The following is a 26,882-nucleotide window of genomic DNA, read 5'->3' as shown; positions in this document are numbered from 1 at the left end:
TTGTCATACACATAATGATGATGACATAAGCACCTTAATTTTCTCACAAGAATAAATGGGATCGTCGCGGACGAAACAGGGGGACAGAATTAGTATTTAATATACTGATTTGACATTTGGCTACATTACGATTTTATTATAAGAAGGTAAAGGAGTTTAATTTGTGTACATACCTATTTAATTGCGTCGTGATTATAACGCCGTTGGAGATCCATTCACAATGGCCGTTGTCTTCCGTTTATTTGCAAGCTATTATAAACCTAAAGTAGTTGTAATAGGACATAAATTATTTCACAGATATATCAGTCATATGTTTCCTTATTTAGTTATTGTTATTTTGAACTTTGATCAGTTGTAATAAGCGTCAAATTGGTTGAATGAATCATAGTGTCCTTAGAGGGTATTATAACAAGCATAACGATTACGTGCTCAAAAAGTGCCGGACGTGTATTAAACAAATTTTAAAGTTATTAAAGGAAATCATAGAACGTTATCAGTTATCACTCATGTGTATTGAGTGATATAGAGTGTAAATACGAGATAAAAGCAAACAAACGGTACGGTTTAGAGTGCGATTTGGGACGGTGTTGCGCTTAGCTGACTGATTTAGTCAAGTTATGTATATTCGATCACGTTTTATTATTACTCGTTTTATTGTAGTGATGATTAATTAAATAGAAAATTAATTATTTTAATATAAAGATAAGAAAACATATGTTATGTTGAAACTGAAGTGACAGCTGTTGTTTGAAAGAAACATGCCGATTGTATTGTTAAGTTAATGATTATTAATAGTGTGTTAATAAATAAATGTCTGGACGGAGATAAATTATAAGTGAAGTTTTTATAGACATTGGATGAGTTTATGAATCGAGATTTCAAAATTTGGACGATATTTTTATGAAGCGACAAAAGTGTTTTAAAATTTATTAAAAGGTGACGATATACATTAATTATAAATTAATTCAAAAGTGATTTCCTGTTAAAGTGACAGAGTTAAGTTTTTTTATTGGAAAGTGATAAGTAGTTGATCAAAATGGAGGTATCAACGGCAAAAGTGGTTTCCATAGTAGTTTTAGGTCTCGGAAGCTTCATATCAGGAATGGCACCCGCTTGTATATCCCAGAGTGCAAGACAAAGGCATCCATTACTTATATCTTGTTTACTATGCTTCGGTGGTGGAGTTTTACTGTCAACTTCTCTAACTCACATGCTTCCAGAAGCAAGAGAGAAGCTTCCAGAGTACACCGAACTTCTGCTGTGTGTTGGGTTCTTCTTAGTTTACGTTGTGGACGAAATCGTCCACTTCTTCTATGGGACCAATGAGCATCCATTCCACCACCATGATAGGGTACAGAGGAACTATGGGACGGTTGGACAGAGTTTGCTGGATCAGAGAAATGATGGGGAGATGAGGGAGAGATGTGACAGTAACTCGAGGATGTGCCACGTGAGTCACACTGAGCCGTGTAACAGAAGTTCTTCTGGTGTTGTTGGACTGCTGTGTGCTCTGGTGGTGCACAGCCTTCTGGAGGGACTGGCGATAGGATTGCAGGAGTCTGCTTCACAGGTTAGTTGTTATACATATTAATAAGATTGAAGTATCTGTCTGTGATCTGTTTTCTCAAGTGTTTACATTACTAGTCCGGGATCAATAGAATTTTTTTACATATTACTATCAAGTTAATTTATTCTGAATAGCTTCATCTCGATGAGACGACCAACTTTTTTATTTACGAAACTTCTTGATTCTGGTAGCTGAGTTACCAGGAAATAAAAATTTCTGAGCGTCGGAACGAGATAATGTACCACGCAATTTGTAGGACATTGTGGCTGATAAGTTGTATGACTGTTAAAAGATGTTCTACGGATCCCTGACTACACTCACTCACTATTGCGAGTAGGTACATTTTATCAGCAACCATACTCGTACCCTTCAATCACAAAGATGCTGTTCTGAATTGAAATGTGTGATGGTGCCTGATGAATTGATGATAAAGGTCATGCTACTTGGTGATAGTATTTTCCCAAACGATACAAATGACAGTACCTAAGTTAAATATTGCCATTCTAAACCGTTTGGCGAGGTTATCTTTAATTATACGTGTATCTTTTATTTCTCACTTCATCAATGTTAACAGATACGATCACAAAACTTGAATTTCCTACTTAAAGGTATCGCTTTTTGAAATGTGGAGTTCCTACAATGAGTTAACAATAACAGTTATCTATTGTTGTAACAATTAGGTCACAATACAGCAACTGATACTATAAGCCTTTTTATCTTTGACAATACCTACCTTTTATCTATATGATCATAGGCATTCATTAGACCCTGAAATTGCTCAGGTCGGATCGCTTCCGCCAAGGCTTATTATAATAACCTTATAATAATAATCGATTGCCAAATTTAACTTTCCAGTATGATGTCATAAACACTTTCCGTCACAATCAACTGTGTGGTAAATGTAGAATAAACTTCCTTATGTCAATCTTAGAAAGCTACTTATCGTCATCACTAGGTGAGATCACAGCCAGGGGTAAACTTACCGTTGACTAAAGAAAAATAAAAAAGAGCCGAAGCCGAAATCGAAGCTGTAAGGTCCCTTGTCCTTACCGTAATAGCAGTAAGTCACCGTCTCACCACTACACTATAATGGCCAGCAGCACACGTCCGCCTCCTCTCGATGCCAGCGATAGACTGCCCCTCTCTCGCCCACTACCGGTGTATATAAAGACAAACACTACAGAAGCCAAGGGTTAATCTGTCAGCGTGTGCGCGCTGCTGCGCTGTGTTATACCCTCACTGATACACCGCAGGTGCTGCTACTGCTGGGCGCGGTGGCGAGCCACAAGCTCGTGGTGGGCTTCTGCCTGGGCGCCGAGCTGTGCGCCGGCGCGGGCAGCGTGTGCGCGCTGCTGCTCTGCGTCACGCTGTTCAGCGGCGGCTCGGTGGCCGGCATCGTGCTGGGCGCGCTGCTCGAAAACGTCAGCGTTGTTAAAGACTCCGTTGCGATACCTATCATGCAGGTGACTTGATTTAGACACTTTTTTACAATAATATATGATAGGATTGAAGGATTGTAGGAAAAGGACGTGATCTCCTGCGAGAATGATGCGTGATGTTAAGACGTATGTTGATTTTTACCTGTTAATATGTATGAGGATCGTAGGTACACTTTAAGCTAAAGTCGCAAATACTACTTTGCAAAACATACTTCACTTTATCAATTTGTATTTTGATGATTTTGATGCTTATTTATCTAATTAAGTCAAACTATGGTTTTGTTAGCTGAAGTGAAATATATAATACGCACTATGAGTAATTGAATTGAATCACAAAAAGTCCCTGCAATTTGAGAACGCTTGTTTGCCAACTTAACATTCAAGGGCATCCGTCATCGATAGATTGCAAGTAAAGGTTGCTGCATACTGAACGGGTTAGGACGGCAACAGGATAGTGATTGGATGTGGTCTTGTGTATTTTATGTCGCCTTTCCGTCCGTTCTTTCTTTCATCCGTACGTCACCTTCGTATATGCATTTTATTAGAAGTAGTCACTCCAAGACCTTTATGGGTCTCATTGGATGATCCAAAGTGTAACTCTCTGTCTGTGTTTTGACAGGCGCTTGCACTAAACACATTTATGTACGTCACAGTGAGCCAAGTGTTACCAAGCGAACAAGGGTGCTGGTACAAACACAAACGGAAAACGGGGATGATTCATGACGTAACTTTCTGTATTTTGACAGGCGCTTGCAGCGGGCACGTTGCTGTACGTCACAGTGAGCGAAGTGTTACCGCGTGAGCGAGCGCGCTGGCACGAGCGGAAGCGGGGAGCGGGGATGGCGCAGTTTGTCGCCGTTACTGTAGGCTTCGCTGTTATGTACATCTTGACTATGTTTCTTGGTCAGTATGCAATTATTTCTGACTTATAGATTGTTATTTAAAAAAAAAACAATTCAAAAGTATTTCTTAATTTTTTAATTAAAAATTTCTAAAAATTTAAGGAAAATTATATAAAAAGGACAAAAAAAATCTTTAGATATAATTTAAATTTAGTATAATTCCTCTTTATTTTATAATATATGTAGTTGACATAGATAGATACGTAGTTCTGATATTATTGTAAAAAAATTCAAATTTAAATAAAGATAAAAGAAGAAAAAAATATATAACATGACGTCGATAAAATATCAGAGTTAAGTCTAAGCTAAGAATTATAATTTAACTTTTTATAATTAAGGTTTTGTTTAAATTTTTTTCTCTTATTTATTTATAAATTATAGCCTATATATTTAAAAAAAAACTATCCAATCAAGTAGTTCCTGAGATTAGCGACAAACAAACAAGCTCTTTCAAGCATTATTTGATTCAATTTATTTTTTGTTTCAGATCACGATGCTGCGTAACAATATCAGTGATATCTTTCGTTTATAATTAAATATTTTATACCTACTTGAACTTTTATAGACTTTAGGTAATATCCTAAAAAAAAAGCTACATTTTGTACCTAAGTATATAATAATCTGTCATGACCACCTATTTTATGTAATAGGATATTTTTATAAAATTAATTTGATAATAAAACGACTATTGATTTCAAATTGTTTTTATTTTATTATAATGGCATCATTTGGATGTTGTTACATCGGTTGTTATGGTAAAATGCTGTTAACTAAAATCTCAATTTTACTCACTTTTTCAATACTGAATTAGTGAATTAAGAAATTGTGGTATGAAGGTAGTTTTTAAATTTGTTAAAATTGAGTAAAATGTGAGAATAAATACAATAATAATAACTATTACATCAACATTTATACGTAACAATACTTATTTTGCTAATTTACAATTTTATAATTTTTATTAACATAAAATTACACATGGCACTGTTATATTGTGAGATGCAATATTAAAAATCGCTGTAGACTCAATTTTAGCTTGTTACAGTTTAAAGTTTGTTACTATTCGTCACTAGATGGCGCAAATATATATGGAAAAAAAAACGGTGTTGCTAGAAACAAAATTTTATGGAGCATGCCGTCAGCGTCCTCTATATTTGTTTTATAGATGTTAAAGTTTATTTCTACGCAACAATAGATGTCGCCGTGTAATATAATTTCTTTATGTCTACTTTGTAGAATGTGTAAATTAAAAAAAACATTGTTCGCATATTAATTAAATGCACATAATAATCTCAGTCCATAATACTATTGTGATAATAATTATATACATTGTGTTTTTTTGAAAGCGACTCCCTAAGTACACTAATATCAATACAAATATCGGAATACCTCGTATTACACAGTATAAATAAACGAATAAACTCTTAGAACTAGTTTTTAAATACAATAAAAGTATTACAAAATAGAAAATAATACAGATCTTTGACTCGACGCTTAAAACTACGAAGGAAGTACATACAGTTAAAATAATAATAATAATATCAACAAAATTATAGAAGTGTTACTTTTGTATAAATATTCTTTTATTTTAGTAGATAAGAGAGCAATACCAAATACCTATCGTGTAGTAAAAAGGCATTAAGTTACGCAGTACAAAGACTTGACTCAAAATAATTATCATCTAGGTACATTTTTTAATATGTTGGAATTCAAAAAAATGTTTAGGTAGATACTTTAGTTATTCAATTATTATCAAGTGAGTTATTGGAAAATACTTATTTATATAAAAAAAAAATTGTCAACAATGCAGGGGTATAGAAAAAAAAATTTAAATGGCCTGGCCAGGAATACAAAAAATCTCGTGTGGAGCGCAATAATCACATTAAAATTATTTACTTCCTTAATTTTCCGCAACATGGCGTCATTTTTCATTATTCTGGTTTTGTTTTTTACATCATTCTATTGTATTACCCCTATTTCTGAATGGCATTATCCAGGGATACTCTTACTAAAGTAAGTCTTGGCGGTAATGTCTTAGGTTTGCTGCATAAACGGGACGTTCACGGGACATCCACGTCCACGTCCCGTGCCGTGTGTGAGCGATCTTTACTGGAAGAAAACCTAAGCGAAGGCTAGCTTAGTCAAATCTTTGTTTAGCAAAGTAACTGTTGCCACTTGAATTTCTTTGTGCCTAGCATGTTTTTTATCTGTAAAGATTATGTTCAGAACAGTTTAAAATAGTAGAGGAAACCGGGGAATGCAAGTGTTGTGCAAAACACTCAGGCTGTATGGTGATCAACCTTTGTCTTTTCCGTAAAGAAAAAAAAAATACAGAGTTATTTTTTTTAGGTCTAAGTGAAATAAAGTTAGTTTTCGTCAAACAGTCTGTAATAACTGCAACGGTACATCGGTAACTCTGATTAAGTTAAAGTAAAAAATATTTCAAATACGATACATTTGTTTTATGATAATCTAGGTAAATGAGACAAGAATAATTTTAATAATAATCTTTAGGTTTCAATAGTAAGTTCTTCTCAGTGAAATTACAATTATTGTAGACATGATACGGTAGTACAAATATAATTGAGTAAATTTTTATTCAAACTGCATTAGAAAATGAACTACAGTATAGAAGTAATGAAAAAGAATGGTTTTACAATCATGAAGGTTCATGTATATGAAATATTAGATACGGCCTGAGACCAATTACCTTCTAAAGGATCTGCCTCGCTACAGGTTACCCGCTGTCAAAACTATTTGATCATGATCAAAAGTTTTCATACATACTGCGTACATTGTGATAAAATTACGCGTGTGTGTAAAACGATTTAAAATTTATAGTTGTGTGCAGTGTAAGGACACGGGATTTTTATTGATGTTAAATATTTTAGATGTGTGAGTTTTCCTCGTCCCTCTCAAAAAACGATAGACTATTGTGTTGGTGAATTTGAGTGCGAGTCCATAGGTGTTTGGTCTAAGGAAAATATGCACTACAGTCTTAGACCAATTATTGTATAGGACCTGCCTCGCTAGACGTTACTTTTCTGTCAAAGTATATGATCAACGATCTAATGCGATTATAAAAACTGTGTCTATAGAATCGATGTTTCATAGTTGTAATTGTGTTCGTCGGTTAAAGAGCTCCGTAAAATACCTTTTTGTGTAGTTGAATGGTGTAAAAAACGGGCAAAAACTTTTAGTTTAGTATAAGATATGTACCAAATCTAAGCTCGTTTTCTTCAGAAATTGACAGACAGTTTTATTCGTGACTATGAGTGCGATACAGGTCCTTCTATAATTGGTCTGAGACTACAGTATAGAAGTAGAAAAGAACGGTTTCATAATCGTAAAGGTTTGCATGAAATATTAGATACGGCAGATTACAAAACTCTTAAGGTAATGTTCACGTTCTCGCGAATGCTACTGGTAGATAAGGCACAAAGTGAAGGCACTATTTCGTAAGACCAAAGTTAATTCCACAAGACATGAAGCGTATTAAACAGAAAATATACAAAATAAATACATAGCAATAGTCAATAGTACCGATTAATGTAAACGACCGAGCTCGCTCGATCGTATCGGTAACGTTTGTTAAGGCTAAGCGGCCGATGCATCTGATACTACGTACTGACCACGACGACTACAATGATGACCAAAAATCGAAAGATATGACCATGACCAAGAAATTTACCAAAATGATAAGCTAAACTGGAAATAAACCGAATATACACAATATACGCTACGCAATTTTGAATTAAGTATAAGAATTTATAAGTAAGTAAAATGTAATGTAAATTTGTAAAAAAGTTATTGAGGTCCTTTGAAATTGAACGATTGTGTAGATGTAAAAGACTTGAATTTTAAATAAAAACATTGTACCAACAGTGATTTGTGATTTATTTTGCTTATCCAATCGACCGTTCCAGATCCTCGAAATCTAAGTAATTGCACATTGTAGACTCAACATATCTGAGCACATGCCAGTTTTAGAAGTGAAATATAAGTAAGACGACTTTCTGGCGGTTTAGTATGCCGTTATCGCTTGGATTCGTCGTTTTTTCACAAATAATTGCAAAATAAATTAGTTATTCATTGTTTCATTATGTAGTATGTACGTAAAGTATCACCTACTTATTAGTACTTTAATTGCAAGTATAAAATGTCACCAAAGTATCAGATACCACGACCGACCCACTAAAAACTAATTTCGGGAATACCGCAATTTGTTCAAAGTCCACTGGTTACGTTACACTAAGCACTAATCAAGTGTCGTCATCCTCCTCTAACCGTCTATTCCTCTTCCTCTGCCTGTGTCTCTCCTGTCTCTTCCTATGGGAATTCTTTCTTTTAGGCGGCGTTATTTGGCACTCACAACCCGCGCGCACTATAACATAGTCCATCGACCAACCCCCGGACCCTGGCACGGAGAAGTGACCCTCGGGGCGATGACCTTGAGGCATCTCCGTGGTCGAAGAATACCTGACCAGAGCGTAGGAGTAAGAATACTTCTGGACACACCTGGACTGGTTGTACAACCTCGCGTCAACGAATCGACAAGGCTTGTCGACGACGCCTGGCGCGCAAGACAGTTCGTAAAGTCTCTGTTTATTCTCTCCGTCCTCGTAGAGTTCCACATAGAGGCCGGTGGGGGTGCGGCCGCCTTTCTTGGCGACCATTTCTGGCACAGAGGGACAGCACTCCACGTCGCGCTGCGAACCTTCCTTCCTCAATATTGTCTGCATCTCGCGCCAGTGCGAGCGTTTCCACGCTGCCGTCGCGTCCAGTTCTTCGTCCGTCCTGAAATTAAATATAACTAATTAATAAAGAGCCGTGATAGCCCAGTGGATGAGACTTCTGCCTCCGATTCCGGAGGGTGTGGGTTCGAATCCGGTCCAGGGCATGCACCTCCAACTGTTTATACACTTCAAGTACGTACGAGAAAATATCTCAAAACTGTACATTTTTAATTGAATCTTAAAAAACTCTCTGGGGGGTCTGGAATTTGGGAAAAGCTTGGGAAAAACTGCGCAATTCAATTCCTGAACTATTTATATTTTTTAAATTGCGCATTGAATCTAGGTCGTTGAAATCTTAGTCAATTGTCTAATTGTTGAGTTGAGATAATTAGGTATGTTTTTAAATTGGCAAAACTCCTTTATAACGATTCGTATAGCAGGAAAATGCATGTGTTATATTGATTTCTTACAAACTCGTAACAAATCTAAGTAAAATCTCAAGTTTTTACTTATATCAGGGTTTTGTTACGAGAGTAAGAAATTCATAAAATATCTGACATATTTTCAGCATTTTAAACAACGCCATTTTAACTTAATTTTACACACATTAATAACTAAAAACTTAGTAATTAATATGAACATAGACTTATTAAAAAATACAAAAAAAAATATCTGGCCTCAATTCGAATATTCCCTATTGTAAGCCACAATAAAGAAATTCAAAATATTATGCAAGCGTATGTTGTAAAGACTAAGTTTAATGGGGACATAACGTATTTACCGATTTCAGATAAGAGCAGATGCCGGAATGCAAACGAGCTTGTCTTGATAAAAAATTAAAATTATATCTATGGTTGGGGAGCCCATGATGATAAATATGGATTTACTTGAGAATCCCGGGGACCTCTAACATTAGTCGTATTGCATCTCTGCTATCAGCGATGGGGAAAGAAACTACAGACTTTGAAGACAATTTTTATAATTTAGGTTTTGTAAAAATCGCCTGATTTTTTTTTCAGGTATTTCAACAAGAAAAATAAAAATTAGGCGTGCACAAGGCTCTAGAACAGAAATACAACGGTTTTATTTGCAATTTTGTAACCGTGCCATTCTCTTAAGTTTTGCTCAAACTTAGGTTTTTGAAATGCCTATTTTTTAGTTTACTGAGTTACTTTTTACGTTTTACCGTCATCGGTAATCGTCATCATGTGCTAATTGCTAGTTGAGTATTTCTGAAATTAGTTGTTTTTTGCTGTTGTGTTGGCTACCAATATTTACTACTCATAATAATCATTCTCGGTGGAGGTACTCAACAATATGCAAGCCTCCCTTTTACACACCTGCTTCGAGTAAATCTGAAAATCCCCCCTGCGGCTCCCCTACTATTAGTAAGCACTTAATTAAAACAGGTATCGGAGATGTATAAAACGCGTATCTTAAACGAGCGATAGTTAACGAACGACCAACACAAACGGTTCAGATTAAAAACATTTTCATTTGGTAAGTAATCTTTTGAGGCACCGCCACTAAGTACTTTTTAATTGCTTCACAATATTAAAAATAAGGACTGTAACAAGTTGGTGATTAAAAAATGGAAACGAACAAAATACCATGACTTAATTTTCATCTTATTAATAACTTAATTATAATCATCATGCGTAATTTGAATAAATATTATAAACAGAAGAAAAAAAATATGTAAACTAATTTAATTATAATTTATTTAAAGTGTTTGCAAGTCCACCCAAGAGGCCCATGTCCATCAGTAGACGTCCATCGACTGATAAAGAAATTAAATTATAATGAAAAATTAAAAAGAATTTTCTTTAGGTATTCTAAGAAGTTTGTACCTAGTAAAATTTATTTAGCCCCTGTACCTTTGCCCTTTGGTAGGCCGTTCACATAGGCTGATGCCAACCATATCCTAAGGTCCTCCACCTGCTTCGGAGTATCCTGTCGAGTATAAACTTCAAATCCCCTCTAAGGCTCATATAAAAAGCTCAAAGTCGAGCGAGCGAGTCGATGGAGTCAGCTATGCTTGGAGTTTCTCAGCGTGATCGAATCAGAAATGGCAAGATCCGCAGACGAACCAAAAAAAATATATATATAAATAAATAGATACATAATACATCTAAAGGAATAATCGTTTCTTTTATGACTCATTTAAACAAAAAAAAACCATTGATTTCGGACAAATGAGAACCTGCACTGCTTTTACGTCGATTAAAAAAGGGGCGTCGCAGATACGTCTTTGCCCAGCCAAGATTTGTGTACGCTACGCCACTGGCAGTGGACGTCCATCAGCTGTTGGTGATGCTGATGAAGCTGACAATGGGATATATGAGCTAATGAAAATGATACGTACAGCACGCGGTGCGCATGGGGAGCCCGTCGCACGCGGCTCGCGTTTCCCAGCGCCTCGCCCGCGCCCGCCACTGCCCCACACAGCACCTGCAACCACAACCACAACTGCGTTAGCACCACGACATCAACCTCGCCAACTTTATCAACTTCATCAACTGTATCAACCTCATCAACTTAAGCTATTTCACCAAATTATCAATCTCGTCAACGTCATCAACGTTATCAATCTCATCAAATAAATAAACTTTATCAACGTCATCAACTTTATCAACGTTTTCAACCTAAGACAACTTCATCAATTTAGCAATCTTTACTTTATCAACGCCATCAACTTAAAGTAACTTCATTAATTTATCAACCAAGACTGTGATGGACCTGCCAATGCATAGCTTTAAGCAATGTGTTAAAAAACATTTACTTAGTCGAGGGTACTACAACATTGATGAGTTCCTTAATGATAAAGATGCTTGGAGGAAGTAAAACTACAAGAAATGTAAACAGTAATTGTTATCAATTGTAAATTGTAATACTGTATGACTTTTTCAAAAGAGCAACTGTTGAGTTTCTTGCCGGTATCTTCTCAGCAGGACCTGCCTTCCGAACCGGTGGTAGAATCTTTACAAATAGTCAACTGACGTGTCAAAAGTGCTTGTAAACTGAGCCTTCTTGAAATAAATGATTTTTTGATTTTTTGATTTTTTTTAACCTCGTTAACGTCATCAACTTTATCAACTTCAGTAACTTAAGCAATCTCATCAACTTTAATAACATCTTCTATGACACACATCGTCTTCATCGACGTCATCAACGTCATAAACGTTATCAACTTTCGTAACCTCATCAACTTCAGCAACATGATCAACCTCATCAACTTCATCGAAACACTAGCCCTGCCGTATCAACCGCATACTTCCCGTTCCCGTGAGAATACGGGGATAAAATATAGCCTTTCGCGAATAAAGCGATCGATGAAATTTCCTTGTTGATCACGAAAGCCTAAAATATGTGTATGTCGTCCAAGTAAGCTTGGATAACTTTAGCATATAAACAACTCTAATTTTATAAACATTGGGTGAACACAAAAATATACCGTTCAAATGGCACTACAAATGGCTTTCTTACAAGACAGCCATTTACTTCATCGTCACGTTTTGTCTTTCATTACTGTTGTTTTGTGTTCAAACAAATAAATTGTTTTAGTAATGGCGGAGTGATGAAATGAATTCTTTATGCGATGACACGTGTGCATTTTAATCAGCGCATAGTAACTGATTTAATGTTCGATGGTTTACATGATACTTTTAAATAATTGGCCGTATTTATTAAAAGTTACTTAAAAGTTTGATTTTAGCCCAGCTTCAAAGGAGCGCATACTTAGTGTTTCCACGCGTTCCTGAGATAATCTTGACAGACAGAAATACCTATTTATATAAAAAAGTCAAATGGGCAAATTCATGTAACTATATCTTAAATTATTACAAAAACAAAAACCCGACTGCTTATGCGTGATTAACTGAAAAGAGAAAACCAAGTAACACAATATCTATATAAAATACTAACTAAATATTTTATGTTACCGCATGCGGTGACAATCATTGTGTATGTGTTTATACACACATGCATACATACATACATACGCTCGAAAAACATTACCCTCTTTCTGACGCAGTCGGGTAAAAATCGGTCTTTATGAAAATTTTATGAAAGTTTGTAACGCGCGGAAAGTCTCGGGCGCCTGGTATGACTTATATTATGAGTTTTTAGTGAAGAATATCTTTACCAGACGACAGTAATCTAGTTTATAACCCATAAAACTTTATTTTCGGAATGCGGATATGTGTCGTTATCAACGTTCCAGTACTTCAGTAAGTCCGCTAACACAGTGTACCACTCAATGGCAGCTGATAAATTTGCAACAAGTTGTTATCTTGTTTCATAAGGACTTCGATAACATTGATGTTTTCATTAACAACTGCTAATTACATTGTTTGCATTAAATAGTTAGCCTCCAACACAAAATAACGGTATTTAGTCATTATTAATAGAAGAGGCGATATGGAACTTAGGCCCACCACGCTGCTAAAATGCGGATTGGCGTGCTTAGGGTGATAATGTTTGATTTTGTGACGATCACTAACAAAAATGTTGATTAAAATAGCCAACACCAACGGCATAGCGTGCTAAAGTAGGACGTTGCAATGACCACCTAAAAAATTAGTCCGTTTCCATCTTAAATTGCATCACACTTACCATCAGGTGAGATTGTAGTCAAGGGCTAACTCCAAGGTAATAATTTTTACATAGGAATTTCTTAGAAGAAGGAAAGCTCAATATTTCATTTCATAACTTGAACTTAAAGTACAAACTTGGAACTTTGACTTGAATCTAGGACTTCGTGATAGAAAGCCACACAGGCTTACCGTACCAACAAGGTTGTTATATCTAACTACTTATTACTATGTAAAAAGTTATAAGTAGATCATAAGTAACAAGCTAAAGAAGTTACAACTACTCAAACAATTTTTACGTTAGATAAATTCATTTTGATTACAATATTGTATTGATTTATTTAAAATAGCAGTAAGATTTCACGTTTAGGATACATGTTACAGATATATTTCGATTTCCAAGATATTGCCTCACGAAGTTGCAGCTTATGGGGCCATGAGACGAAATGCTCTTGACGCTCAAATACTTATTATTTATTATATTAGTACAGCTATTTCATGTATTTATTTTATAAATGCAAGTATGAATTAATTGTTAAAATGATTAAATTATAGGAAAAACGTGACTTTTATAATTTTAATATTATAAACGCGAATGTATGTACGAATGGATGTTAGTTATTTTTTCAAGTGCAAACTACCTTATGGATATGGTTAAAATTTGAAGTTAAAGAAAGAAATAGACAGATTAGACATACCCTAAATTATCACATTGACTTTACTTTTAATTCCGGAAAATTATTTTTTTCCGCGAGATTAATGAAAAACTGAATAAGTTACGATCATTAACATACATTAATAGCAGTTATTATTATTTCGTAATACCCTGGTTAGTGTACTCTCCGAAGCATAAAGGAATACTACCGACAATCCAATGTCAGTTTAGTAGTCACTAAAATTTTCTTAGAAAGAAAAACTCAACATTTCGTACTCCTGCAAAGAATTACAATCCGGAACACGTGTTCGTTTAGTCTAATCAATAATGCAGCGAGACAGCTTACCAAAATGTAACAGACTAAGTAAAGATTATTGGTCAGCTTTTAAAACACAATACGCGTTTAACTGATTAGATATAAACAAATATCATACATGAAAAACAGCTAAAGTTCTTGGTCAAGTGTTTGACGCTTGAAGCTGCCGCGAATATCGTTCCCAAAGACGCAGTTCCGTGGCCCAATGTAAGCCTCCGTCGTATATCACCGGCAGAACAAAGGGCTGACTAATCCAGGTGACCACATCACAACTCAATTCTGTGTCAATATTATGAAACAACGGTCAAATTGTATCCGGTTTTCGGCTTCTAGTCTTATTATTCAACTACTGTGAGTGTGCATTTTTGGAAGACAATTAAGATCTGGTGGTAGTTGTAGAGGTTAGAGGGTATATACAGGCGCGTTTATATTCGTATTTGTAAAACTAAAGAAGCTCTTTCGTGGGGTTCTGACTGTATGATAAGGTATAGGATATACTTAACGATGGCCAAATTCTCTGAAATTTGGCTAGTATTATAACTATAACTATAGAGAAAAATCTGGAAACTATACACTTGTCATTAAAACATAAAGAGACGAATATCTTAGCATTCCATGGAATCACCGTGCGCAATAATCTTCTATATTTATTTTAAAGTACATTTTAAGAAAAGTTCAAGTTATAAGAAATTAAAAAAAGAAAAGTTTAAGTTTTATGAAATTAAATATCACATGTCTCAAACGGTGAAGGAAAACATCGTGAGGAAATCCTGCATGGCAGAGAATTTTCTTAATTCTCTGCGTGTGTGAAGTCTGCAAATCCGCATTGCGCCAGCGTGGTGGACTAATTGGCATAATCCCTCTCATTTTGAGAGGAGTCTCGAGCTCAGCAGTGAGCCGAATATGGGTTGATAATGGTGATACATTTGTACGGGACCCTTGGGGGCGAGACGGACTCAGACTCTTCTTTTAAAGTTTTATATTCGCATGAAGTTAACCAGAAAGGTTTTATATGGGGCAAAATAATCAATATTCACCATTCTAATAATAAGATTTCCTCTTTACCTCTTCAGGTTAATCGATGTAACAGTTTAGCTGTATATCACACGTCTAACGGTGCCAAAACGGAGGCGGAAGGGGTTTAAACCTACAAAGCACTGCAGGACTCTGGCATTAACTGCTTATTATAATAACATTAGCTCAAGTTTTACTGCCCTTTTATGATTCCCACTTAGAATAGCACCAGCTGTATCAACTCTCAGGAGATATGTTAGGCTATAAATGTTTTGGAGTTACTTTTAATATGATAACATATACATAATATATAATGATAACATGTCGATCGATCGACTTAACGTATGTCCACATATCGGCATCGTATGTATCGGAAGCACCGCATCAACGAATTTTTAATTTTACGATGACCGAATAAAGAATTACAGCCCAGAATGGAGCCGTGATAGCCCAGTGGATATGACCTATGTACGATGCGGATCAGTGGACGCATTGGCTTTCTATACAAAGAATACTACAAAACTATATCGTTCGATGCGATGCGCCGATAAGTACGATGCGGATCTATGGACGCTTACCATTAGACAACACCTAGATTTAGTTAAATAATTTCTCGTTTGTACAGTGGTTTCGCATCACGATGATACGAATGATGATGATTAATGAAAAATTAAAAGGTCCCTTTTTCATTTTTCCATTACTATTATCGTTAACATCTGATGCCAGTCGTTGAAAAATTAAAAAAAAAAACATCCTAAAATAACTCCTAAGCTCGCTAACTCTATCCCCTCTCTTATAGGAGAGAAACATGACCCTACAGGTAGGGTCAGGCTATTAAAAAAGTCTGATAATTATGATCTCAGATTAAGACTTATTAAAGCCATAAAATCAATGCAAATAAATAAATTACCAGTTAATGGACAATCAAAACGATAACACTTTAAAAAATTGTTAAAACATCATAAAAATGGTCAAGTTAAGGTAAAGCCGTCAAAGGTGAGGTTAAGTCGTAACTTTTTAAGACGTTTATTATGCATTTAACTAATTTAATTTAAATTGTTAGTGATCTGATCTCTCTGTAGGCCTAACAGGTGACCAACGAAATATCTCGGTATGAGAAATAGACACATTTCAACCAATAGCAAACGGAAATACCGCTATCTTTTTAATTGCGTTGAGATGAAAGAGGTGGGATTTCGTCTACTCCGCCGCTATTGGTTGACATTTTGTCTATTTCTCTTCGCGAGATAATGTCGTTGGTCGCATGCTAGGTCTATTGGTGTATGATTAGGATGTTCTGGGATCGAATCCCAGCCCAATTATTTTACATCAGCAGTGGTAGTCATTTCACATTAAATGATGCAATATGTTCGTTTGTTCGCTATTATAGTGATAAAAAAAAATATTTATCGAAGTTTCTACAGTTTTAAGAATTTAAATTTCAGTTTTAGCATTTTAATTGATTATTATCAAATGATGTAAAATCTTTATTATACAAATTCCATATTTAATTTATTGATCATTTCTATTTATTATATCCAATATTTGGATATCGATTTTTCTTTTAATCAATATTCATAATTCATAATCATCTAATTTACATTTGTTATTCAAAATTCATAAATACATATAGTGTACTACTTATGAGAGACGATTTATTTTAGAAGGATTTTTATAACATTGGTCTTTGTTATATTTTATATTTAATGACATATTTAATCAGCATTATTTCATCAGTATATTATATTAAATCAGTAATAATTATTATCATAAATTATAAAATTATCATCAACTAGCTAACGCCGCGCGGTTGCACCCGCGTGGTTCCCGTTCCCGTCGGAATTTGAGGATACTATATAGCCTATAGCCTTTCTCGATAAATAGGCTATCTAACACTGAAAGAATTTTGCAAATCGGACCATTAGTTCCTGAGATTAGCGCGTTCAATCAAACAAACTCTTCAGTTTTATAATATTAGTAAAGATTTGTCACCTGATTGTTTTGATAGTTTTGTTCATATAACGTTAAACATCAAATTAATTATAAGCTCTGTAGACCACTCGAGGCGACCCGACCTAGCTAGCTATACTTACCTATACTGTGGCTAAGTATAGCTAGCTAGCTACCCCCCTACAGGGACGCGATCTACATGGGTTTTAGGGGTTGTTGGAAAGTAGGCCTTGCAGTATACCAAACAATATTTTTTCTTTGTACTGAATTCAATTTCGATCTACTACCGCTTTTATTATATTACTTACACATAAGATACAGTTATTTTATTATTGTCTTTTGCTTTCACGTCATAAATTTGTATCGATTTAAGAAGGTTTTTAGTCAGAAGTAATTTTTTTTAAAAGTCGCAATTGAATTTCGCTCGAAGTGGAGAATTATAGAAACAACATAAACTTATTAAAATATATTGTTTTTGTTTTATTAATATTTATTAATCAATTTTAAATAAAAAAGTACAACTGTGAATTTGTTTTTTGCTATAAATAATTCTTAAGGAAAAACAATTTTTTTTTATAGACAAACACAGATTTTGTCAAATTAAAATTAGGTTATTTCTAAAATAGGCTTACTTTCCAAGCTCTTTTGAGAAATCAACTGCATTGGCCTGTGTGCTAATGGCTCTACAGCAGCGGTTCTGTAACTTTTTTAGTTACAGAACCCTCTTGGAAGGCGAAATACTTGACGGAACCCTACAATAAAACAATTTTTTTTGTAAATGTATTCTTTATTAATTAATGAATTTATAATAAAAGTACAATGTAACAGTTAATACTTTATTTTGTTTATATTTTTCTAAACTCTCGCGGAACCCCTACTGGGGCTTCGCGGAACACACTTTGAGTATGGCTGCTCTAAAGTATTAGGTTCCACTCACTGCACGGTCAATAAACTAGTCTAAATATATGTAAATTATAATGTGTTTGCTTGATAGACGTCAACAGACACGAGTAGTGCCATAAATAAACAAATAATTATAACCGTGTCGTCTCGCGGTCGCTTTCAGTGGACAGGCGACCTAAATAATTCAAAGTTCACACGTACATTTTAATCAAACATTTGAATGGTCGCCTCAACCGCCATTTTTAAATCATCTACCTCCGGCATATCTGTCACCTGTTGCATATAAATTAAAAAAAAACCTCATCAGTTTCTAAATCTTAAAAGATAATATTACAAAGATAATATCAAAAATTATTGGAATCAAACCCACGTCTCTCTTGTCTTTTACAAACTATGTGAAAACTTAGTTTATGTTTTGGAATAATGTTTGCTTATAACCAGCATATAGTGGTGAGTCTAAGCTAAATATCCCCTGTCCTACAAGGAAGGAGGCTTGGCGGGTATAATGGGCGCTTAAATAGGCTCATTATGATGATGAAGAAGCCCATCAAGTCGCATTGGAACAGCGTGGTGGGTCTAATCCATCCGCATATATCTCTTTCTATAGAAATGAAGGCCTGGCCCTGTAGTGGACCATTATAATAGTATATAGATAATGTTTAAAAAAAAGTGACGCAAGTTTCGTTGCTATTTTTAAACAAAATTATTTATTTATATAGTAGCATCATCATCATCATCATCATGTCAGCCGATGGACGTCCACTGCAGGACATAGGCCTTTTGTAGGGACTTCCAAACATCACAAAACTGAGCCGCCTGCATCCAGCGAATGCCTGCGACTCGCTTGATGTCGTCAGTCCACCTGGTGGGGGGTCGACCAACACTGCGCTTTCTGGTGCGGGGCCGCCCTTCCAGTACCTTGGGACCCCAACAGCCATCAGTTTTTCTAACTATATATAGTATTCATCAATTCATATTTCTAACCATTTAACTTTGATAGAAATCTGATCTCGACCCTAACTCACAACACTGGGTCATCACGACTCAATAAATTATTCACATTATTATTTAAAAACTTTAACGCATCGTTTATTCAAAATAGTCTTTTACAACACACTTTGAACTGTACGACGTCAATAATTTCGAATAAAATTAAAGATTTTGTTGAAAAGTAAACTATTACTTATTTCATTGAAGTAATATAAAGTTTTACTACCGATAAAGTAGTTGTTATGTGTATAATTTAGATTAATTACATATAATATTTGACGGCCTCCGAGGCGCGGTGCTGCGCGGTCGATTTACTAGACGGAGGTCCTGGGTTCGATTCCCGGCTGGGTTTTTCTTAATTGGTCCAAGTCTGGCTTGTGGGAAGCTCCAGCTCCGTAACTAGTTACTTACCCTACCCGCAACCGTTACCGCAAAGTGATTTAGCGTTCAGGTACGATGTCGTGAAGAAACGAGAAAGAAAGAAGAAAAAGAGAGGTTTGTGGATTTTCATCTTCCTCCTAACAAGTTAGCCCGCCTCCAACTTAGATTGCATTATTACTCACAATCGAGTGAGATTGTATGTAGTCAAGGCATAACTTGTAAAAAATAAAAAAAAGGAAAAGAATTTTCAAAATCGGTTCATTACATCCAGAGATTACCCCCTGCAATATTCGTCATCAACCCATATTCGGCTCACTGCTGAGCTCGAGTCTCCTCTCAGAATGAGAGGGGTTAAGCCAATAGTCCACCACGCTGGCCCAATGCGGATTGGCAGACTTCACACACGCAGAGAATTAAGATAATTCTCTGGTATGCAGGTTTCCTCATGATGTTTTCCTTCACCGATTGAGACAGTGATATTTAACAATATAGGTACCACAAACTTTACTTTCTTACTTTGTTAATAATATTAGTAGGTATAGATTACGCTTTATTTGGATTGTTTGACCATTGAAACTTTAATGCTGTTCACCAAGTCCCAAACTTCAAAGTTGCATTGGCTAATAAACTTTCAGCTTATAAATAAATCACGAAGATCTGGTTATTGCAGGCCCTCAAACTGTTAGTTCATAAATGGAAAGTAAATATCAAAGTTTATGTGTTTTAGAATTACATCTCCAAAGATAAGGGCCTGACGAATTGAAATATGAAAAAGAATGATCGATCCAAAGTTCGGGTTAATCGGCCCTAAACACGCCATTAAAGTTTTATGTGAATGAACGATTTGATAAAGCTAACAAATGAGCTATATAATGTACAATATCTCATAGAATTTATAGGTGAGGAAATAAACTGAAGTACATTTACTTATACTTTGTCGATAAATTTATATTTAATACTAAACGAAGCCCCGCGGTTTCACCCGCGTAATTCCTGTTCCTGTAGGAATACGGGAATAAAATATAGCCTATGTTCGTCAGTGATAATGTAGAATACTAATATTGAAAGAATTATTCAAATACGTCTCGTAGTTTCAGAAAATGTTCAATGTAAACAAACAATCAAATCTTTCGTCTTTGTTATATAAGTACACCTTTAGATGATATTAACAATTAATTACAAGATATCTAAATAAGAAAAAGCGAAAATTGGCAGGGAGGTAGTCGTAGTTATAATATAATAATATGTCAAAATTATGTAGGTAAATTAGGAAAGAAAGAAAAATATTTTTATTCGATCTTTATAACTTAACGCTTAGCTTAGCGTTAAGTTATAATGATCAAACAAAAATACTTTTAAGTTTAAATTAAGCTACAAAAAAGAAATTGCAGACAATAAAAGTACAAATAAAGTTTCAAACTCAGCTCAAAGTTGCAGCTAGATACAGCGCTGGTTTTCAATTAGATACTTTTCAACACATCTGCATATTCACTCACCATCAGATGAGATTACAGTTGTACGATGCTGTTTTATAATCGATTATGTTGTTAATCGATTAAAAAACATCGTATCTTCTATCAAACGAAGTAAGCAAGGCTCAGGGGCTCGTAAATCAAATGGTATCCGTATCCCTTCGCCGCATAAAGCTGGGGTCTAATCTCGCTATTAACGCGAAGGAATAAAACTTTAATACTGATAAACGGTGGTTTTATGACCTGTTTGGGTTATTTGGATTTATATAATCTGAATGTTACTAAGGTGGTTGATCTAGAACAGTGTAGGCGTAACCCACAAGTTAGGTCAAGAGTAGGGGCGTCTCTAGCTCACGTAGCGGGTGCAATCATCACCCTACCGCCCTCTAGTACATAAGCGTGATGAGCACTGTTAAAATGGAATATGTAGGTACAAACAGCACTTCAACTTAACTTAAACTGTATTTGTAGCAAACAAAAACCTTATAAGTAGTTACCTATTTCCCTCTCTTTGTTAAAACTAGACACATTTATTTAAGAAGAGCTTTAGATTCCATGCAAAATGTAGGTATGTATATGCAAACCGGAGTATTTTTACGTGAGGTTATACGGGAGTGTTACTCGGGCGCCCCTGAGATCGCGGCGCCCCCTGCACTATAGGTAAAGATGCCTCTGGTCAAGAGAGCGAACGTGTCTTGTAAATATAGTGACCTAACACTATGATTATCAGTCTATATTTTAACGGCCTACAGGACCTACCTCAGTAGGCCTACAATGTATGCCGCAAAAGTCAGTCGACCAATAGCGGCTGCATCAAAAATATGCTCTGATGGTAAGTGAAGATAGAAGCGGGCTAACTAGCTAACCCCTTTCGGTTTCAACACGACATCGCACCGGAACGCTAAATCGCTTGGCGGTACGTTTTTCCGCAAAATAGCTCCTGCTTCTATCCAATAGTTTACTCTTGTATTTAATTTTACAAGCTAATGTTTAACCCTAAATAAATAAAAGAAGGTCACTCATTCCGAAATCTCGAAAACCGCTAATTTGGCAGGGAGGTTTTTTAAAGTAAGCAGATATGTCCGTTAAGAACGGATTTTGCGACAGGGAAATAAGGAGGTCTAAGGGAAGACGAAGTCGTGGACCCGACGACCACTTGTCTAAAACATGAAAATCTCGTTTCGCGGCGCTTGTTGTCGCCCTCAAATAGACAGCTGCACCGATTTTATGATTAATTTTTTGTATATCTGCATACCTGTTTCCTATTTTGAGGATATGTCGTAAAATATCTTTCACTTTCCTACATCCACTATCAATTTTTAATCGCTATTTTAATATTTTTGTAAGAAAGGAAATGGTCCAGAATTGTATGGAGCCCAGGATCAGTCATTGTACCCTGGCAGAAATAAAAGAAGATATTTTTTTTAACTATTTTTGATTATACAAATTTACGAATTAACTTTAATTATTTCGAAATAATATTCATTATCTCCCAAGAAATGCAACACTATTATGGGTAACAATGGCGGTTAGATGACGTTTTCAATGCAGTAATCGATTTGACGTTTTGCTGTCAATTGTCATCTCATAGTTGCTATATGGACGCCATCTTGATATAACTCAAAAACTTGGTTTTTTTTATTTATTTCTTTTTATTTAGTGAGATTTATTAACTTTAATAAATTTTAATAAAATCCTTGTATTTTTTTAAAGTTTAGTGATACGGGGTACAAGAGTGGACCTGCAATGGACCATCTCCTTTATAATGACAGATCGATGATTGCTAGGTCAGCCATAGGTCAGCTACTAAGTTATGAGTATTTTGAGTTTTGGTATGATTAGAATCAGTATGCTTGTATTTAAGCTCAAAATAAGCGAATGCCCCTCAGCTACGGTGTTATCCTGTTCAATCGAGCAGCTAATGAAGTTGTCGACGTTTATGTGCGCTTATTGTGTGGCAATTTAGTTTATCTTTATGTGCAACTCATTTTGCATACCGCTGTCTGTGAGCTTGCATAAGGAATAATCACGTTTTCAATATTACGAGTATCTCTAGATTTATTTCAATACTGGCAGAATCCTGTGGTTTTACGCGCGTAGCTCCCGTTCCCGTGGGAATACGGGAATAAAATGTATTCTATGATATTCCCTGATAATGCAGCTTTCCATTAGTGAAAGAATGTTTCAAATCGGTTTAGTAGATTCAGAGCTTAACTCTTTTCAATGCAAACAAACAAAAAAATAATACTTCGTAGTATAGAAAAACTGAAACTATGATATGCGTGTTTTTAGTCATCACTAAAGCCTAGTTCGGACTACTTTATCATTTTAGTCGAGTAGCGTAAAATTTAGCTGCTAAATGTGTCCGAACAGCAAAAAATTTGTCATGCATTCTAAATTTTTGGTGTTCAGACACGTTTAGCAGCTAAATTTTACGCTACTCGATTAAAATGCTAAAGTAGTCTAAACCAGCCTTAAATTAGCTATCTAAACTGCTTGGCTGGTGGAAAAAATTGATAATATTTGTTTTCCCAACTCTCCTTTCCTATGTATATGTATATGTGATATTCGTAATTTGAAAATATTATCACTGGATTAGAGGAGATGCCGCTCGTACCTACATGGGTTCAAAGTTCACATCCAAATTGTTTTACCCGTCTTCAATATTATGAAATATTTACACAGTATATTGAATACACGAAGTCGTTAAAGTACATGAAACGTATCAGTTACATAGTTGACTTGAACTTGGTCCCGATTATTGTCTGATAATTGTATATTGTTCGCCACCGCATTGTGTAGTAATTGACGTGTCGCACGACACTGCACGACGACTGATATCTATGACGTGCACTAATGACACGTTTACCGGACTCACACGAGGTTCTGTGTGCCTAGTGGGAGTTTTCAATATTTTCATACTGTTACTATCGCGTTGACGTAAACGCGAATTTATATGGAATTGAAACAGTTGTGCAGTAGTGCCACTAGATGGCGCTGTTTCAATTCCTTAGAAGTTCGCGTTTACGTTAACGCGATAGTAACAGTATCAAACTGCCACTAGGCCCTCTGATAATTAATTCTGTTGCATGTTCTTATATGTGTATCTGTTTTCTTAAGAACCTACGAGTGTATAGTGACAGTAAAAATATCTCTTTTTAGCGTTAATTACCTTAACTGAAAAACTGTAGGATAGCGCTCTACGCGTACAAAATGAAAATGCATTTCAGGATGTGGATAGGAGGGAGACCGCTGCGATTCTGAAATGCTTCATAAGATGTATGACAGGTCACGTAATCAAGAACTGTAATTCCCATACATCTTTCTAGTTTTCGAAGCGTTAGCGATCGTAGAAAGAGAATCGACATGCCACTTGGCTAGGGGGGCAGGTATGTTCGCCGAGGTGCGTGTGAATTGCCTCTATGTAACAATGCGTAAGGGGTGCACATCTCTGTTGCGCACAGTGTAGACCAGTAGCGATTCTGTAACGATAATTTTGTTACTCGCTACTGCGAGTTTCGAATTTACCCCTTTCTCTCTCTCTATCTAACACGATATTGTAGAAAGAGACAGATAGAGAAATTCGAAAACTCGCACTTGCGAGTTGTAAAATAATCGTTACAGAATAGCACTACAGTTCTAACGCGTCTTGGCTAATATTACTATGGTCTTGGCGTTTGCTGACAGGCTCGACTGTCAGTATCTGAATCAATAATATTCATGTACTGACAAATTGATTCTGTCATACATTTCGAGTCGAAAATATAATTTTCTTTTAATTTTTATTTATGCCTATCCAAATCTCGGTTGATATTTAGTTTCGTGTTTCATGCCATTTTCCTCAGGGGCTTCATGGTGTACCTATGTTTATCTGTCTTAAAACCTCATCATTGCTTTCCATCAGGCTTGCAATTGGTTTATTGATCATAACAAATAAAAATATCAAAATGTTTTCACATTACATTACATTACTCGTACATTACTCGTACAAGGTTGCAACCAAAGAAGCGCAATATATAAAATAAAACATTTATTAGTAGTTATTTCCACAATTTCCTGCCAAATCAATCATAGGCGATAAGATAGCGATACACGTCGATAACATATGCGTATTTATGCAATAAAGATAATAAACATCGCCTATTGTGTTAGGCGCCGCTAGAGTACCGAACATATGCGTCGAATTATTATGTTAACTAGGTTATTGTCAGTGAACTTATCTCCATTGGTTGTAGATTTCTTGAAAGCAAGACTGTCTTTATCGTTTGGGCTGACGTCAGCTATTATTACTAGGCTAGGGTTGAACCTCTCGGTCGACATGGACTCTCTGGATGATGGTACAGGAAATCTAAGAAATATGACTAAAAGAATGACTCGAGGTTTTTTAACCATCGGTAAGGAGCAACCCAACAAGCTTAACTTGAGTACATTGAACGCCCCCTCCCCTTGGGGTAGCTCAGAAACTCGAAAAGTTTTTGGATTGCGTTTTTCTCCTAAACTATGAGTTTTACACTGTAGTTTATTTGACAAAAAATTTAGAAGACATACTCATCTACAATTAATGACATAGAGGTATTATCGTGCGACTTTAAATACGAAAGGTAGGTGGCTCTGAAGTTGCTTGAAATGTATTTTTTCAGCATTTAGTGTGTAAAAAAATATTTTACAACTAAGAAAGTTGTTGAAAAAAACCTCCATCATTTATTTGAAAAATTTTTTCTTTGGACTTACCATTTTAAAGTTACAACGCAATAACAACACCGCCGTATACCTGGCGGTTCTATTATTTTGTAGTGAAAAAATACTTTTCATTCAATTATTTTACAATTCTTATACGATTTTTTCTAGATTTCCTGTACCATGAACGTTGTTCGTATTTATGACCGTCTGCATTGTCACTTGATGTTATCAAATCTCGGGTCAGGGATTGTCAAGCTTGTAACTCTACAGGCCCTTTCTTAAATTTCTCTAACTTTATCATAAACGCATAGTGTTTTGCGTGAATCCTGCTGGTCTTGAGTTTTCTACAAACCATTCACGCAATTCACTAATTACAGTGAATGGCTTGGCCGTTTCTTTATATGGATGGATTTTTCCGCATTAAAAAGTAGTCTATGTGTTAATCCAGGGTAAAATCTACTCCCATTCCAAATTTCAGCCAAATTGGTTTAATAACTGCGACGTAATATATACTTACACACAAACTTTATAATATTAGTGTGATCATAGGGTTAGATAATGTTATTAAAGGGCGTGTAGAGCTATAAGCTTGGCTCTTTATTCTGATAACTGTTTACAGAAGTTTCTTTGTTGTTTCAGTCTGAGCTCCAAAAAGTACGTTTTTACAAAAAAGTGTATTAACCCAGACAAGAATGCTGACTAATAAACATCATACTTAGACAAACAAAATAAACATACAAGTTAGTAACAGTGCTCGGAGCAGTCAGATAGAGCACAATGATTTAAAGCCGCCTTTCATGTTTAATCTGGAGTGGTGGTCGCTGTTCGCACTCCATTACCACGAGTGCGTCTGTTTTAATGCGACTCCTTTGAACACTTAAATAGTTATATTGTTTGATATGTTATGATAGTCCGGTCAAAGTTGCCTTTAACATAGAGTTACATTTTTCATGATAATTCATATTAATGCAGGTTCAACAATTTTTGTCTCAGGTTTCCAAAATAAACCGTTTTGATAAAAAGGACATTTTTTTGCTTATTATAATAATGCTGAAGTTGTTTGTTTGGTTGAACGTACTAATCTCAGCAATACTGATTCAAATTGATTTTTTTTTCATGTTGGTCCATTTATCGAGGAATGCTATAAACTCGTAGGTACTACCACCCTACAACCAGTAGAAGCGGAGAAAGAACAAAATTTGTAGCAAATACTGGAAAAAAAATATTTTTGGGAGCTTCCGTTGCGTAAGAGTTGTATGACAGAATTGTTCCCTGTTAAAAGTTCAAA

The 26,882-nt window shown here is 35.5% G+C and overlaps 2 protein-coding genes across 4 annotated transcripts in view; one reads left to right on the top strand and one right to left on the bottom strand.

Annotated features, from left to right (window-relative positions):
• Nucleotides 1-410: 410 nt before the first annotated feature.
• On the top strand, nt 411-4,607 carry LOC112046837 (zinc transporter ZIP1). Its single transcript, XM_052886399.1, has 4 exons — nt 411-1,570; nt 2,821-3,030; nt 3,753-3,909; nt 4,396-4,607. The coding sequence occupies exons 1-4, from the start codon at nt 1,037-1,039 to the stop codon at nt 4,410-4,412; spliced, it is 918 nt and encodes a 305-aa protein (XP_052742359.1). The 5' UTR covers nt 411-1,036; the 3' UTR covers nt 4,413-4,607.
• The window catches only part of LOC112046827 (uncharacterized), a 246,834-nt gene continuing 224,346 nt past the window's right edge, over nt 4,395-26,882 (bottom strand). For all 3 annotated transcript variants that reach the window (XM_052886400.1, XM_052886401.1, XM_024083638.2), the window contains 2 exons: nt 11,007-11,092; nt 4,395-8,702 (listed from right to left, as the gene is read on the bottom strand). In XM_052886400.1, the coding sequence (XP_052742360.1) occupies nt 8,168-8,702; nt 11,007-11,092 (621 nt within the window). In that variant the 3' untranslated portion in view covers nt 4,395-8,167. The remainder of the gene's footprint in view (nt 8,703-11,006; nt 11,093-26,882) is intronic.

This window comes from Bicyclus anynana, chromosome 17 (assembly GCF_947172395.1).
Source record: "Bicyclus anynana chromosome 17, ilBicAnyn1.1, whole genome shotgun sequence".
Taxonomy (NCBI): domain Eukaryota; kingdom Metazoa; phylum Arthropoda; class Insecta; order Lepidoptera; family Nymphalidae; genus Bicyclus; species Bicyclus anynana.
The sequence above is the reverse complement of the archived record's forward strand: the minus strand, read 5'-3'. Positions and strand labels throughout refer to the sequence as shown.

Bases quoted from the DNA above. Each gene is read 5' to 3' on its own strand.
- LOC112046837 (XM_052886399.1), top strand. From the start codon at position 1,037: ATGGAGGTATCAACGGCAAAAGTGGTTTCCATAGTAGTTTTAGGTCTC. The intron at 1,571-2,820 runs GTTAGTTGTTAT...GATACACCGCAG, and splicing joins TGCAGGAGTCTGCTTCACAG to GTGCTGCTACTGCTGGGCGC. The intron at 3,031-3,752 runs GTGACTTGATTT...GTATTTTGACAG, and splicing joins TTGCGATACCTATCATGCAG to GCGCTTGCAGCGGGCACGTT.